This window comes from Capricornis sumatraensis, chromosome 7, assembly GCF_032405125.1.
Source record: "Capricornis sumatraensis isolate serow.1 chromosome 7, serow.2, whole genome shotgun sequence".
Taxonomy (NCBI): Eukaryota; Metazoa; Chordata; class Mammalia; order Artiodactyla; family Bovidae; genus Capricornis; species Capricornis sumatraensis.
In genome coordinates this window covers 11,037,311-11,054,325 of record NC_091075.1, presented here as the reverse complement: position 1 = coordinate 11,054,325, position 17,015 = coordinate 11,037,311, and the positions used below count along the sequence as shown (strand labels likewise).

At 38.1% G+C, this 17,015-nt stretch overlaps 1 protein-coding gene across 1 annotated transcript; it reads right to left on the bottom strand.

Annotated features, from left to right (window-relative positions):
- Positions 1 to 11,592: 11,592 nt before the first annotated feature.
- Positions 11,593 to 12,729, bottom strand: TRAM1L1 (translocation associated membrane protein 1 like 1). Its single transcript, XM_068975626.1, has one exon. The coding sequence runs from the start codon at positions 12,727 to 12,729 to the stop codon at positions 11,593 to 11,595; it is 1,137 nt and encodes a 378-aa protein (XP_068831727.1).
- Positions 12,730 to 17,015: the final 4,286 nt, after the last annotated feature.

Genomic DNA, 17,015 nt, shown 5'->3' with positions numbered 1-17,015 from the left:
TCTCAAGGCAAGAATAGTGAAGTGGTTTGCTGTTCCCTTCTCCAGTGGACCACATTCTATCAGACCTCTCCACCATCACCCGCCCGTCTTGGGTGGCCCCACATGGCATGGCTTAGTTTCACTGAGTTAGATGGGCTGTGGTCTGTGTGATCAGATTGGTTAGTTTTCTGTGATTAAGGTTTCAGTGTGTCTGCCCTCTGATGCTCTCTTAACATCTACCGTCTTACCTGGGTTTCTCTTACCTTGGACGGGGGGTATCTCTTCACGGTTGCTCCAGCAAATAGCAGCCACTGCTCCTTACCTTGGATGAGGGGTATCTCCTCATGGCCGCCCCACCTGACCTTGAACATGGATTAGCTCCTCTCAACCCTCCTGCGCCTGTGCAGCCACCGCTCCTTGGACATGAATCAAGGCAAATTGGAAATGGTCAAACAGGAGATGGCAAGAGTGAACATCAACATTCTAGGAATCAGCGAACTAAAATGGACTGGAATGGGTGAATTTAACTCAGATGACCATTATATCTACTACTGTGGGCAGGAATCCCTTAGAAGAAATGGAGTAGCCATTATGGTCAACAAAAGAGTCCAAAATGCAGTACTTGTGTGCAATCTAAAAAACAACAGAGTGATCTCTGTTCGTTTCCAAGGAAAACCATTCAATATCACAGTAATCCAAGCCTATGCTCTAACCAGTAACACTGAAGAAGCTGAAGTTGAAAGAAAACCTACAGAAAAAGCGATGGCACCTCACTCCAGTACTCTTGCCTAGAAAATCCCATGGACGGAGGAGCCTGGTAGGCTGCAGTCCATGGGGTCGCCAGGAGTCAGACATGACTTAGCGACTTCACTTTCACTTTTCACTTTCATGCATTGGAGAAGGAAATGGCAACCCACTCCAGTTCTTGCCTGGAGAATCCCAGGAACAGGGAGCCTGGTGGGCTGCCATCTATGGGGTTGCACAGAGTCAGACACGACTGAAGCAACTTCACAGCAGCAGCAGCAGCATGAAGAAATACAAGACCTTTTAGAACTAACACCCAAAAAAGATGTCCTCTTCATTATAGTGGACTGGAATGCAAAAGTAGGAAGTCAAGTAACACCTGGAATAACAGGCAAATTTGGCCTCGGAGTACAGAATGAAGTAGGGCAAAGGCTAATAGAGTTTTGCCAAGAGAACCCACTGTTCATAGCAAACACCCTCTTCCAACAACACAAGAGAAGACTCTACACATGGACATCACCAGATGGTCAACACTGAAATCAGATTAATTATATTCTTTGCAGCCAAAGATGGAGAAGATCTGTACAGTCAGCAAAGCAAGACCGGGAGCTGACTTTGGCTCAGATCATGAACTCCTTATTGCTAAATTCAGACTTAAATTGAAGAAAGTATGGAAAACCACTAGACCATTCAGGTATGATCTAAATCAAATCCCTTATGATTATACAGTGGAAGTGAGAAATAGATGTAAGGGACTAGATCTGATACACAGAGTACCTGATGAACTATGGAATGAGGTTCATGACATTGTACAGCAGACAGGGATGAAGACCATCCCCATGGAAAAGAAATGCCAAAAAGCTAAATGGCTGTCTGAGGAGAGCTGACAAATAGCTGTGAAAAGAAGAGAAGTGAAAAGCAAAGGAGAAGAGGAAAGATATACCCATTTGAATGCAGAGTTCCAAAGAAGAGCAAGGAGAGATAAGAAAGCCTTCCTCAGCAATCAATGCAAAGAAATAGAGGAAAAGAACAGAATGGGAAAGACTAGAGACCTCTTCAAGAAAATTAGAGACACCAAGGGAACATTTCATGCAAAGATGGGCTTGATAAAGGACAGAAATGATATGGACCTAACAGAAGCAGAAGATATTAATAAGAGGTGGCAAGAATACACAGAAGAATCGTACAAAAAAGATATTGACGACCCAGATAATCATGATGGTGTGATCACTCACCTAGAGCCAGACATCCTGGAATGTAAAGTCAAGTGGGCCTTAGAAAGAATCACTGTGAACAAACCTGGTGGAGGTGATGGCATTCCAGTTGAGCTATTTCAAATCCTGAAAGATGATGCCGTGAAAGTGCTGCACTCAAGATGCCAGCAAATTTGGAAAAATCAGCAGTGGCCACAGGACTGGAAAAGGTCAGATTTTATTCCAATCCCAAGGAAAGGCAATGCCAAAGAATGTTCAAACTACCACACAATTGCACTCATCTCACATGCTAGTAAAGTAATGCTCACAATTCTCCAAGTCAGGCTTCAGCAATATGTGAACCATGAACTTCCTGATGTTCAAGCTGGATTTAGAAAAGGCAGAGGAACCAGAGATCAAATTGCCAACATCTGCTGGATGATCAAAAAAGCAAGAAAGTTCCTGAAAAGCATCTATTTCTACTTTATTGACTATGCCAAAGCCTTTGACTGTGTGGATCACAATAAACTGTGGAAAATTCTGAAAGATATGGGCATACCAGAGCACCTGACCTGAGAAACCTATATGCAGGTCAGGAAACAACAGTGAGAACTGCAAGTCATGGAACAACAGACTGGTTCCAAACAGGAAAAGGAGTACGTCAAGGCTCTATGTTGTCACCCTGCTCATTTAAGTTATATACAGAGTACATCACAAGAAATGCTGGGCTGGAAGAAGCACAAGCTGGAATCAAGATTGCTAGAAGAAATTTCGATAACCTCACATATGCAGATGACACCCCCCTTATGGCAGAAAGAGAAGGGGAATTAAAAAGCCTCTTGATGAAAGTGAAAGAGGAGAATGAAAAAGTTGGCTTAAAGCTCAACATTCAGAACAACCTGCAACCCTGATTGCAGCCATGAAATTAAAAGACACTTACTCCTTGGAAGGAAAGTTATGACCAACCTAGATAGCATATTCAAAAGCAAAGACATTACTTTGCCAACTAAGGTGTGTCTAGTCAAGGCTATGGTTTTTCCAGTGGTCATGTATGGATGTGAGTTGGACTGTGAAGAAAGCTGAGCACTGAAGAATTGATGCTTTTGAACTGTGGTGTTGGAGAAGACACTTGAGAGTCCTTTGGACTGCAAGGAACTCCAGCCATTCCATCCTAAAGGAGATCAGTCCTGGGTGTTCATTGAAGGACTCATGCTGAAGCTGAAACTCCAATACTTTGGCCACCTCATGCGAAGAGCTGACTCATTGGAAAAGACCCTGATGCTGGAAGGGAGCAGAGGCAGGAGGAGAAAGGGATGACAGAGGATGAGATGGCTGGATGGCATCACCGACTCGATGAACAAGAGTTTGAATGAACTCCAGGAGTTGCTGATGGAGAGGGAGGCCTGGCATGCTGCAGTTCATGGGGTCACCAAGAGTTGGACACGACTGAGCAACTGAACTGAACTGAACTGAATTTAATTCTTAAGTTAGAAAAAGAACTCAACTTTCAAAAATTTTGGCAAATCACAAACACTGTTAGGAAGATACAAGACATAAACAGAAGTCTAGCATTTTGGAGACTGGGTTTTCATTTAAGACGTTTAAGGAAAATTATTAAAGTTCACATCTTGTGTTTTTTTGTTTTTTTTTAAGGTAAGTGGTGGACAATAAATAATGTATGTCCATTCCCAAATCATCAAGATAATTGTCAGTCAACACATTTTTATTGCATGCTTCCTCTAGACTAAAGAGTATGCTATGTTAGATCACAAAGGTCACCTTAGTGTTTTAAAGAAGCATGTCTAAAGACTTCAAACTGGTAGAGAAGACAGGCAATAAACACACCAATACATCAGTAATTAATATTTTAAACTGGAAAAGGGTGTAAAAAGGAGAGGAAGTCAATATTAGAAGAGATAGCAAAGGAAAGCTCTACTGAGTTTGTTTGCATATTTGTTTTAATAATAAATGTCCCTCATCTGAGTTCTACAAATTTGGAATAACTACAACTATGAAACACTATATGAGTTAATAAGAAGGCAATGATGAAAAATGTGTGTTATCTGATACTGCGAGCTTGTTGCCTAGTATGGATAACTACTAAAATATTTGTTGATGCTACTTGATTTCTCAAAATAAATGCTAAGTTCATTTATTTAGTCTGAAATTTAAGTTTGAATATGATAAGAACTTAATGTTTATGCTAATCATAATTTATGTAGACCAATGGTTTCAACTGTGTGGATCACAGCAAACTATGAAAAATTCTTAAAGATTTGAGAATACAAGACCACCATACCTGTCTTCTGAGAAGCCTGTATGCAGGTCAAGAAGCAACAGTTAGAACTGGATATGGAACAACAGACTGGTTCAAAATTGGAAAAGCAGTCCATCAAGGCTGTATACAGTTGCCATGCTTATTTAACTTCTATTCAGAGTACGCATGCAAAAAGCTGGGCTGGATGAAGCACAAGCTGGAATCAAGATTGCCAGGAGAAATATCAATAACCTCAGATATGCAGATGATACCACCCTTATGGGAGAAAGCAAAGAAGAACTAAAAAGGCTCTTGATGAAGATAAGAGGAGAGTGATAAAGCTGGCTTAAAACTCAACATTTAAAAAACTAAGTTCATGGCATCCAGTCCCATCACTTCATGGCAAATAGATGGGGAAAAAAATGGAAATAAGGGAAGATTTTATATTCTTGGGCTCCAAAATCACTGAAGATGGTGACTGCAGCCATGAAATTAAGAGACACTTGCTCCTAGATAGTAAAGTTATGTCAAACCTCGACAGCATATTAAAAAGCAGAGACATCACTGTACTAAAGATCTGTATAGTCAAAGCTGTTTCCAGCAGTCATATACAGATGTGAGAACTGCACCATAAAGAAGGCTGAGCACAGAAGAACTGATGCTTTCAAATAGTGGTGCTGAAGAAGACTCTTGAGAGTCCCTTGGACTGCAAGGAGATCAAACCAGTTAATCTTAAAGGAAATCAATCCTGAATATTCATTGGAAGGACTGATGGTGAAGCTCCAGTACTGTAGCCACCTGACTCAGAGAGCTGACTCACTGGAAAAGACCGTGATGCTGGGAAAGACTGAGGGTATGAGGAGAAGGGGGTGACAGAGGATGAAGTGATTGGATGATATTACTGATTCAATGGACATGACTTTGAGCAAGCTCTGGGAGATGGTGAAGAACAGGGAAGCCTGGAGTGCTGTAGTTCATTGGGTCACAAAGTGTCAGATAGGATTTAGCAACTGAACAAATCATTTCAAATGTTTCAAGTAAAGGACCTATATTCAGAATATATAACAGGATATTTCATATACCATTTGTTTTTTCTATCATTTAAAAAAAAAAGTCTATAGTTACTATGCATTTAGTTAACTCTTTAACATAAGTGTGTATTTACTCAGAAGACAATTTCTATACATTTTAGTGATATATATTTGCAATGTATGCTATTAGTCAACAATAATTCATACATATGGGAAAAGAATTCCTTATTAAATATCATTAGATATAGAGATGGAACTATGATTATACTTAAATCTTTTACTTCTTCCTACCTAGACATGATGGTAAACTCAGTGCTATACATCTGTATAGCACATACAAATGCACAGAGGAGGGATGTATGATTGGTGGCACACAGTGGATTATTAGAAAATGAAATTATTTTCTTTGATTAGGGTAGACGTACATCATTATATGGTTGTCAAAACTGATAAAAGGTACACCACCAAGAGTGAGGTTGATTGTAAACTACGGACTTTCGGTAACTGTGATGTATTACTGTAGATTCACTGATTGTTAACAAACATACCACAGTGATGTAGGATGCTGATAATAGGGAAAGATATATGTGTGTGTATTAGGGTGGGGCTGTGGTGTAGGTCTGGGGATATATGGGAACTTTATGCTTTCTGCTTAGTTTTGCTTAAACCCCAAAACTGTTCTAAAAAATAGTTTGAAGTGAAGTTGCTCAGTTGTGTCCGACTATTTTGACCCTGTGGACTGTAGCCTACCAGGCTCCTCCGTCCATGGGATTTTCCAAGCAAAGTACTAGAGTGGGTTGCTATTTCCTTCTGTAAAAAAAAACAAAATAGTTTATTGAAAACTATGCAAATGCATGGCACCAATCTGTGTATGCATATATACACATATGTATATGCATTAACATATATATGTATGTATTAAATGAGATTGTGGGTCTTCCCTAGTGTCTCAGATGGTAAAGAATCTGGCTGCAATGCAGGAGACCCAGGTTTGATCCCCGGGGTGGGAGGCTCCCCTGGAAAAGGGAATGGACAGAGGAGCCTGGTGGGCTAAGTCCATGGGGTTGCAAAGAGTCGGACACAACTGAGCAACTTTCACTTTCAAACGAGACTGTATACATTCATACAATGTGAAAGTATATAGAGGCAATACATGAATAAATATCATCTTGTTAAGCTACATCTGTTAACAATAGCTCTATACATACACATGTTGTTGTTTAGTCGCTAAGTCACTTCCAACTCTTTTTGTGACCCCATGGACTGTAGCTCACCAGGCTCCTCTATCCATGGGATTTCCTGGGCAAGAATACTAAAGTGGGTTGCTATTTTCTTCTCCAGAGGATCTTTCCCACCCAGAGATTGAAAGCTATGTCTCTTGCCTTGGCAAACGGGTTCTTTAATACTGAGCCACCAAGGAAACCATACATATACATACACACATACAAACTATCTATAACTTTCTATGTGAATGCATTTTTAACCTTTATAGTAGCTTCTTAAAATATACAAATATCTTTGCCATTTTGGTGACACACAATCCAAGACAAAATGTTTAAGGGTCTTACAAAGTTCACACAGATCTAAGGGCCAGAGAAGGCTTAACACTGACTTTTGTTAAACATCATTTATAATCTTATTACTACCTTCCATTGCTGAATTTATAACAATACAACTGGAAACATACTTTTTAATGTATTAAAATTTAAAAATACATATTTTGGCAATTCTGTATTTGAGGGCCAGTTTTTCAAAATTAATTAAGCAGCAAGAGGAAGAAATACTAAATCTATCTTGAGAAGTAAGTACTTTATAGTCTGTAATGGCTTAGGTAAAATCCCATGCCTTAGGGCACGAGGAAATGTTCTCTTTTCTCGAATTTTCATCAGGCCATGAGATTCTATGCACTGACATTACTTGATCTGAAGAACAGCACTGTTGATATTGAAATTGAGTATTTTTTACTTTTAATTTAGGGAATTCACTTTCCCCTTTATTTAAAACAGGTATTTTGTCTGAATTATCGAAGAGCCATATTCCTTAACAGCAACTCTAATAATTTTTATGACAGATAGAAGATGTCCATATCATTACTGTTAAGCTCTGTTCAAGTCAAAATTAAGCAAACCACATATCACATCCCACTGTCATTTTTTAAGTTTTGTAAGTATCCTCTGAAATAGTCAGTTTATATATCAATGTATTTTTGAAATTGAAAAATGAAAAAAGATCAGTTGAGACAATGTAATAGCCCCAAACACAAAGGGCCAAAGAACATGAATTATCTGAGAGACAGCTTTCTTAATATTTGACTTATTCCATATTTATTGAAATACTTAGAAGTGCCAGAGGTGGTGCAAGACCTACAGAGGATTTGCTTATAAGAATCTAGAGGCCAAAATTTAGATAATCACATGACTGTATAATCATGAGAACAGTTCTACATTTACAAATGTAGGGGTTTTTTTATGATGGATTTGTGATAATCTTCCTACATAATTGAGGGAACTTGGCAGATACTACTGTCTTATTTGTATGTATTATTAGTCACTGTCTTATTTTGTACAAAAGTGTCTCACAGGATATACATTTTATTCAAACACAGCAGTTAAAAAAATCCTCTATTTCCAGAGAAATTCAAGAAGTATTTGTGAATTCTCTGGTAATCTGATCTGTTATTAAACCTCAATTACTTCCTTTTGCTCACCCACACTATATACCCACTTCAGCCAGGCAAGTGAATTGTCTATGACTTGCAACAGGAATGTATTCTTTTCCATAACTCAAATACACAAGTTCTAGCCCATTCCACATGCCACATTCTCAAGGATACTTCCCCCACAAGAATTTCATCTCAGGAACTGCTCCAATACATCATTTCTATGTAAATCATCAGTAATGTCTTTTATTATACTATATAAATTATTCCATTTACTTGAGTGAGAACTTAAAACTTTGTCCAGGTTTTTCTGGATTAAAAAGATATCAGCATATTTTATGTCTTCAAAAAGCTTTAAAATATTAATGTTACAATTAATATTCTTGAGAATCTATTCCAAGTTAACACACTACTGGCAGTACATATTTCCTCTACTAATAATTAAATACTGAATAGATATAAATAAAGAAGTATCTACAGGTTGTTGCTTTCTTACATAAATGAAATGTAGAATTATACTGATCACTAGGAATATAACATGCTTATTTCTTTGAGACAGGTAGGTTGGGTAACATAATTCTATTTATTTTAAAAATGAGATACACTTATAAATAAATGCTGGAAGAAAAACTTTTTAAGGAAAATTCACTCTACATCCATCCTAGAAAATCAATGCCTATAGATATACCTAAAGAATAAAGCTTGGCAAGCACTAAAACTGATTTATTAATCAGAGTGATATCTTTAAAGTCAATGATCAGACATCTTTATGACTTTTTCAACACTTGGTGATTAAATATTAATTATGTAAATTTTCATAGGGGTAACTAATGCTTGATTTAATAACACCTTGAATAATGAAAATGGAGATTTTTGGTTCCATGTGATCCATTTTCATAAAAATCAAATTGTCACACTGAGATTATGACATGTTTTTTAAGAATGGCATGTATTTAAGCATTTTTAAAAGGAACTTAGCAATTTGTATTGTGCTGAATTTCATTTATAGTGTGACTTTCATAATTTACTTCACATACATTTCTTTTCTGTATTGAATTCCTGTGAATAGTTGAGATGTACCCAGCATCCTTCTCCTTTTTTTCCTCAACCTTGCTACTTCTTGTGGATCCACATTTTACAAGAAAGCTTTGTCTTTTTTCACAGGTGAAGCATATAACCTGACTTCGCCAATCAGTCCACTACAACACTATATCAAATAAGTTCAGTAAAGATAACTCTCAGTGACACGTGAATTCCAGAAATCAGATTTCCTCTCTTCCTCTCTATCATCTATGTGGTATGCAGATATGAACCCTAGAACATCTATAGTCTTTTGCTGCCAAATGGATAATCTGAGGAGGACAGAAGCCCAGAATTCTGGGTAAATTGTTCTGGGCCCTAATCATATTTAATATCAATCCCAGTTTAACTCTTGGCATTGCCAGTTACATAAGGAAACACATTTCTTGCTGTCATTTTCTAGACTGAGTCAGGCCTACACTTACTGGAAAATAAATTACATATAAAATGGATAAAAAATTTGTTTCCAGGAATGAGGTTATAAGTAACAGGGGAGAATTCTTTAAAAATGAGGGAAGTGAGAAAGAACAGTCTTTCTTAAGAGAAGTTGGAAATCTTTGTTTTACAACTAACTGCATGGTGGTTGGTTAAAGCGGAGTTTCTTGTACTTCGGAACTAGGGCTGCTGCTGCTGCTAAGTCACTTCAGTCCTGTCTGACTCTGTGCAACCCCATAGATGGCAGCCCACCAGGCTCCCCTATCCCTGGGATTCTCCAGGCAAGAACACTGGAGTGGGTTGCCATTTCCTTCTCCAATGCATGAAAGTGAAAAGTGAAAGTGAAGTCACTCAGTTGTGTCTGACCCTCAACGACCCCATGGACTGCAGCCTACCAAGCTCTACCGTCCATGGGATTTTCCAGGCAAGAGTACTGGAGTGGGGTGCCATTGCCTTCTGCTTGGAACTAGAGCATGTGCTATCAAAACTACAGTATGAAGCAACTGAGAAAAACAAAGAAAAGCACCAGGATGATGGATTCGACAGACAAAACACTAACAATCTTGCTTTGTTATGTACTTCTCAAAGCAGAAAGAACATAAAAGAATATTTTGCTAAAAGCGGGCCCTCCCTTTGGTCCACAATACTCATGTACCAAGTTTAATTTGCAAGGACCCCCATGATTAGGAAGGTTGGATTCCTTACAACAAGCCAAGGGAAAGTCATCAAAAGTAGAGAGATGGGAGACATAGCAGGGGAAAACAGAGAGCAACAGGAAGTATATAACCTTATCCTAGCATATTTTTAAAGCACTGTCTACTGAAAAAAAAATATAAGCACTCACATTATAGAAATAAAATCAAACTAAAGGTTGAGAGTAAGAAAATAAATATAGTAAATACCCACTGCGGTCCATTGTTTCTACTGACTTCTCTAAAGATAGGACATATATATATATATATACATATATGTGTGTGTGTATGTATGTATGTATGTATATATATATATATAAAATACATATAGATCTTTTTGTCTCCAAAATATGTCTCATACAGATAAATATTTCCCAATTAAAGATGGCATCAAAGCTATATTTATATTATTTTGAAAAAACTTTCACAAGAATATGATATTCACATTTAAGGTTAGTATATTCAATGTTTTAAACATGTAATCAGATAACCTTCTTTTTAGAGATATAAATCAAATAAGCATTACATTTCAAAATGATTTACAGGTTAAACAATATTCTTTTAAGATGCTGTGGTTATCAAACTTATTAAAAACCTCATTAAGAATAATTTTTAATACATGTATCAAAAAAAGCTATTTAAGACTGATTTTCTTTAAACCATCTTTAATTTTCTGATTTCCAGTTTATAAGTGTTTAAAATGAACAGGCATGATTTTACTTCCTAGTGATAATTTTATATTAATTCAAGATTTGATTCAATAAATAGCAATAAATCTCCACATGTTAACCATTAGTATCTTGGGGTTTTTTAGTGGGATGTAACAACCATTACCTATAAAACACATCATTATTTTGGTGATTTTACAAATCTTTTCTCCAGCTGTAAATTAAAAAAACAATTCTAAGACTCAGGGAATACAGAAAAATTAATGAACTCGAATTCCAGATTTATAGTATTTCTATTTTATCCTGGAAGAGAACATTAAAAATATGTCATTGCTATAAAAGACCATCTTGTTAACATTACAAAAGATTGGCAGGAGTAAGAACTGTGTCACTGACACATGGAATTTTGGAGTTATCTCTACAAATCATTAGGAAAATGTTCAAAGGTAAAAAAAATAATAATAAAATAAAACAGCATAGAAATATTTAAACTATTTTGATGATGAATTGCTTAGTCTAAATTTTTTGCACTCATAATACTCACTCTCCCCTCAAATGCCTTCAAAAAATACCTTACAGAGTACAGTAGCAAAAATGAAAGACAATATATTTTCAATAACAGAAAATTCTCTAGCGAAGACAGGCGTGTGTGTGTGTGTGTACCCGCGAGCTCAGTTGCTCAATAGTGTCCGACTCTTTTGTGACCCTATTGACTGCAGCCCACCAGGCCCCTCTGTCCATAGGACTATCCTGGCAAGAATACTGGTTGCCATTTTCTTCTCTTAGCAAAGAAATGTATATTATAGTAAAGAGCAGACTTCTTTGGAGACATTAGTCAATTTACTTGCAATTCATTATGAAGACTTTTCTTTCCTCATCTGGGGAGAATCTAGCAGTCTATTTGAAGTTGCCACACCGTTTTCCATTCCTTTTCTACAAAATCTGCCCTTAATCCGTTTCTTCTTCACACTTGGGGCCTGAAGAGGAGCATCTTCTTCCATCCACCTCTGAAGCTGGACATTAAATAAATTCCATGTTACGTATGCTTGGATAGAGCAACTGGATGACAGGACAGCAATTTTAGCTGCCAGCACGTTCACATCTTCAGCAGAGTCATCCGAATTCCCATTCTGCCCTCCAGCCAGCTGAAAACCAGCAGTTATTAAAGAAACAATTAAAGTCACAAGTCGACCCAAAATAAACACAATGGCCCATAGAGAAAACTCCTTCTGGAACTTCTCGTCGCTAAAATAAAACAGGTCGCAAGAGTGGGAAAGGAATTCCACAAAATAATGTATCATCAAAAGAAGAAGTCCCAGGTGATTCAAGTACAAGAGATAAGCTCCCGCAATGTGAAAGAGGTGAAGACCAACATATACAGCTTGCTGGGAGAGTTCTTGAGGTCTGCTTCTCTGGAATAATAGTTCGGGAAAGGCGTGAAACCAGTAAGCCAACTGGGAGATGTAGAAAAACTTCATCTGAAATGTCATCATGTTATGGGTATGAGCCTTCCATAAGACAGTCAGGTCTGACAGGCAGTTTTCAGAGACTAGAATGAATGTGCCCCAGATACAAGAGACAAGGAAGAATACGCTAAACTGACCAGATTCATAAAATTTGCCTTGCCTCTGTTTGGGGAACTGCATTCGCCTGTTAATTCTATCCAACACATACTCCTGAATGGTGGCGTGAATGATGATTGCCACCAGCGTGTAGAAGAACACGGTGGCCAAGTCTTTGGCACCATAATGATAAAGGAACTTGGGTGCTGTGGCTCGTTCTGCTTCTGCTTCTGCTTCTGCTTCTACTGCAGGGAAGGTAACCCCGTGCTGGAGCGTAATAAAAACGATTGACACTTCTGCTGTCCCCTCGAACATGAGCCCCAGCACGAAGAACATCCCCACACAGGCGACAAAGTCCGCATGATTCTGCAGGATGAATTCCAGGCTCAGGAGTGGGGGGTTCTTGGAGCCCTTCTTACGAAACGTCATGGTGGCGGTTCGACTACTCACCGACGAGCGGCAGCTGCCTCCCCGTGGCTGCTCCTCACGGCGCCGCAGCAGCGGCTGCGGCGGCTACGGGGGCTTCACTCCCCATCCCGGAGCCGGTCCCGGGTCGCCACGGCCGCCCAGAAAAAAATCAATCACGGCAGCTGGCCGAGCAGGACTGAGCATGCGCACTAGGGCCGGCGGAGGCAGGGAAGGAAATCGAGCACCGCGCCCCTACCCGGCGCCAGGCCTGGGGTTGCAAGCCTTGATTTTTATGCGTTGATCCGCGCCTCTTGAAATCCGCGGCCGCTGCGGAGATGCTCTGAAATGATCTGTCCATAGCATCTTCATTAGTGACCGTAACAAAGCAGGACAGAATTCTGCTTGTTCTTCATTAGCAGTGATAATGTAAAAACCAGTATAATAGTTATAGAAGTCCTCTAATAGTGCTTAGTATTCACCAGGTGCTGTTTATATATATAGTGTCCAAGTTTACACAGCTTGTAATTCAGTCGCACCTGGAAATATTTTGCTAGGGCAATAGAGCACACTCAAAAATAGTTTCGTGATTAGCAATAATAATATCTGTGGCAATGGGGAAAAGATGGCGAGTTAGAAAGCTATCAGTTCATGGAAAGGTCTTTTGGCTGCAAAGCCCACAAATGAATTTCCTCTTTCTAGCAGACAAGAAATTCACTTTTCATTATTAGTTTTTGCATATAATTTTGCTGAAATCCACAGATCAGAAAAAGCTTCTTCTGTAAATGTTAATATCTCCATCAATTCAAAGTTCATGTCAGTCTTCAAATTTGTCTTTGTAGGCAGAGTACTTTTCTAGTTCTTCTGTGTTGCATGAGATCATAATCATTACTGATAGAGTTAAGATTTGAAGTCAAAATGAGGGCATCAAGAAGAGAAAAAAAAAAAAAAAATCAAGTTTGAAGGCAATTACCAGGGAGAAGATAGCCAAAGAACAGAGCAGTGTCTAGTGAGAATTGTTGAGTTTATTCAAGAAAGTGCAAATTTACTTTACAAAATTTTTAAAATGTTTTGAAAATAAGCATAATTTAAAATATGGAATTCATCAGTTTTCTCATAGGCATAGGCAATATGGCTAATGCATTGCAGGCAGACGCTTTACCCTCTGAGCCACCAGGGAAGCCCCTAATGGTTTTGTGAAATACTAAATATAAAAATAGTTGTGCAATTCCTGCACTAAGATTTCTGATTATGTTTGTTTGACATTTTTGACAGGTCTTCCAACTCTTCCTATGCAAATATGATAGATTTTGGCTCAAAAAAAAACCCAACATATCAAAGTGAACACAATAAATATTTATGCATAGTTGTGAATGGTATTTTATTAACAAAAGAAAAAGAGAAAAAGGCCATTTTCAGTTAGCTTAAAATTATCTCTTAAAGAAAAACCAACATCTTCACCATCCCCCACCTTATTTTTGAAGTAGAGAAACTTCTTCAGTCATCAAATTATATTCAGTAGTCTAAATTATTACTTTAAAATTTATATTAATAGTGTAAGTATTTAAATTTTAGTTTCATATTTCCTATTAACATTATCATAAAAATGCCAAATTTCTAAGTTATTAGAATCTGTAAGAGTGTTATAATAATATTATATAACATGCAGTTTGACTTCAGGAGTTTTATTGGCACTATTTGACAAAGAATAAAATGTATATAACAATATTTTTAAAATGTGGATACCACTATGATTATTATATCATTTAATGTATGGAGGGCACTCCAATTTTATGCACAGCCCTATGCCTGTAGTACAGATAAGGATTAAACTCAAATGGAGATTTCTTCTCTGGTCATGAATGAGTAACAATGATTGAACTTCCACTACTGTTGTAAATAACTGAAAAACTAGGCAAATTAAATACAATAAACTTTAAATTATTGTTTGTAGTTATTGGAGAACAGAAAGGAGGGAGAGAAATGAAGAAAGCCTCAAAATTTGCCTGGTTTTCTGCCTGGACACATTTTCCAGTTCCCTGTGCAGAGACTAGGAGATGGAGGGTAGAGGGGGAGCTTGGAGCGCTCGGAACTGAGAAGAGATAGGAGTTAGGCCATTGAAGTTTTCTGGGTAAAGCAATTTGAAGACAAAGTTAGGTTATTATTGCACTTTTGAAACTTGCATACACATTCCCTAGACTGTTCTTCTAATATTATATGTATATACATTATACATATTATATACTATACATATTATTACATTATATACTATACATATTATTACATTATATTATACATATTATTACATTATATATTATACATATTATTACATTATTACATATTATACATATATTATATGTATATAGTCTTATATGTATAAGGTTAGAATACATGCAAGAGGCCAAGCAAGAAACAATAGAAGAAGTGTAAATACAAAATTTCCAAGAATTCAAACAGGACCAGGAGACTTTGAAGTTTGGAAAAGGCAGAATGCCCTTGGAACACTTTTGAGACTCTACTTGGCAGAGGGCCAAGGAAAGTCATAGTCAAAAGTAATGCTCAAAATTCTCCAAGCCAGGCTTCAGCAGTACCTGAACTGTGAACTTCAAGATGTTCTAGCTGTTTTTAGAAAAGGTAGAGGAACCAGAGATCAAATAGCCAACATTCACTGGATCATCGAAAAAAGTAAGAGAGTTCCAGAAAAACATCTATTTCTGCTTTATTGACTATGTCAAAGCCTCTGACTGTTTTCAGATCAGTTCAGTTGCTCAGTCATGTCCGACTCTTTGCGACCCCATGGATCACAGCATGATAGGCTTCCCTGTCCATCACCAACTCCCAGAGCTTACTCAAACTCATGCTCATTGAGTCGTTAGCTTGGTTATATTTATCAACTCACTATATATCAGTTCAGTTCACTTCAGTCACTCAGTTGTGTCCGACTCTTTGTGAACCCAAGAACTGCAGCGCTCCAGGCTTCCCTGTCCATCACCAACTCCCAGAATTTACGCAAACCCATGACCGGAGATGCCATCCAACCATCTCATCCTCTGTCATCCCCTTCTCCTGCTGCACTCAATCTTTCCCAGCATCAGGGTCTGTTCAAATGAATTAGCTGTTTGCATCAGGTGGCCAAAGTATTAGAGTTTCAGCTTCAACATCAGTCCAACCAATGAACACTCAACTGATCTCCTTTAAGATGGACTGGTTGGATCTCTCCTTGCAGTCTAAGGGACTCTCAAGGGTCTTCTCCAACACCACAGTTTAAAAGCATTAATTCTTCAGCGCTCAGCTTTCTTTATAGTTCAACTCTTACATCCATGCATGACTACTGGAAAAACTATAGCCTTGAGTAGATGGACCTTTGTTGACGAAGTAATATCTCTGCTTTTTAATATGCTGTCTAGCTTCGTCATACCTTTCCTTCCAAGGAGAAAGAGTCTTTTAACTTCATGGCTGCAGTCACCATCTGCACTGATTTTGGAGCCCAAAATAAAATCAGCCACTGTTTCCACTGCTTCTCCATCTATTTGCCATGAAGTGATGGGACCAGATGCCATGATCTTGGTGTTCTGAATGTTGAGCTTTAAGCCAACTTTTTCACTCTCCTCTTTCACTTTCATCAAGAGGCTCTTTAGTTCTTCTTTGCTTTCTGTCATAAGGGTGGTGTCATCTGCATATCTGAGGTTACTGATATTTCTCCCAGCAGTTTTGATTCCAGCTTGTATTTCTTCCAGCCCAGCGTTTCTCATGGTATACTCTGCAAAAAAGTTAAATAAGCAGGGTGACAATATACAGCCTTGACATCCACACAATCAAAGGCTTTGGCACAGTCAATAAAGCAGAAACAGATGTTTTCCTGGAACTCTCTTTCTTTTTCAATGATCCAGCGAATGTTGGCAATTTGATCTCATGTTCCTCTGCCTTTTCTAAAACAGCTTGAACATCTGTGGATCACAATAAACTGTGGAAAATTCTGAAAGAGATGGGAATACCAGACCATCTGACCTGCCTCTTGAGAAATCTGTTTGCAGGTTAGGAAGCAACACTTAGAACTGAACATGGAACAACAGACTGGTTCCAAACAGGAAAAGGAGTATGTCAAGGCTGTATATTGTAACCCTGCTTATTTAACTTTTTTGCAGAGTACATCATGAGAAACACTGGGCTGGGGGAAGCACAAGCTGAAATCAAGATTGCCAGTAGAAATATCAATAACCTCAGATATGTAGATGACACCACCCTTATGGCAGAAAGTGAAGAAGAGCTAAAGAGGCCCTTGATGAAAGTGAAAGAGGAGAGTGAAAAAG

Bases quoted from the DNA above. Each gene is read 5' to 3' on its own strand.
- TRAM1L1 (XM_068975626.1), bottom strand. From the start codon at position 12,729: ATGACGTTTCGTAAGAAGGGCTCCAAGAACCCCCCACTCCTGAGCCTG.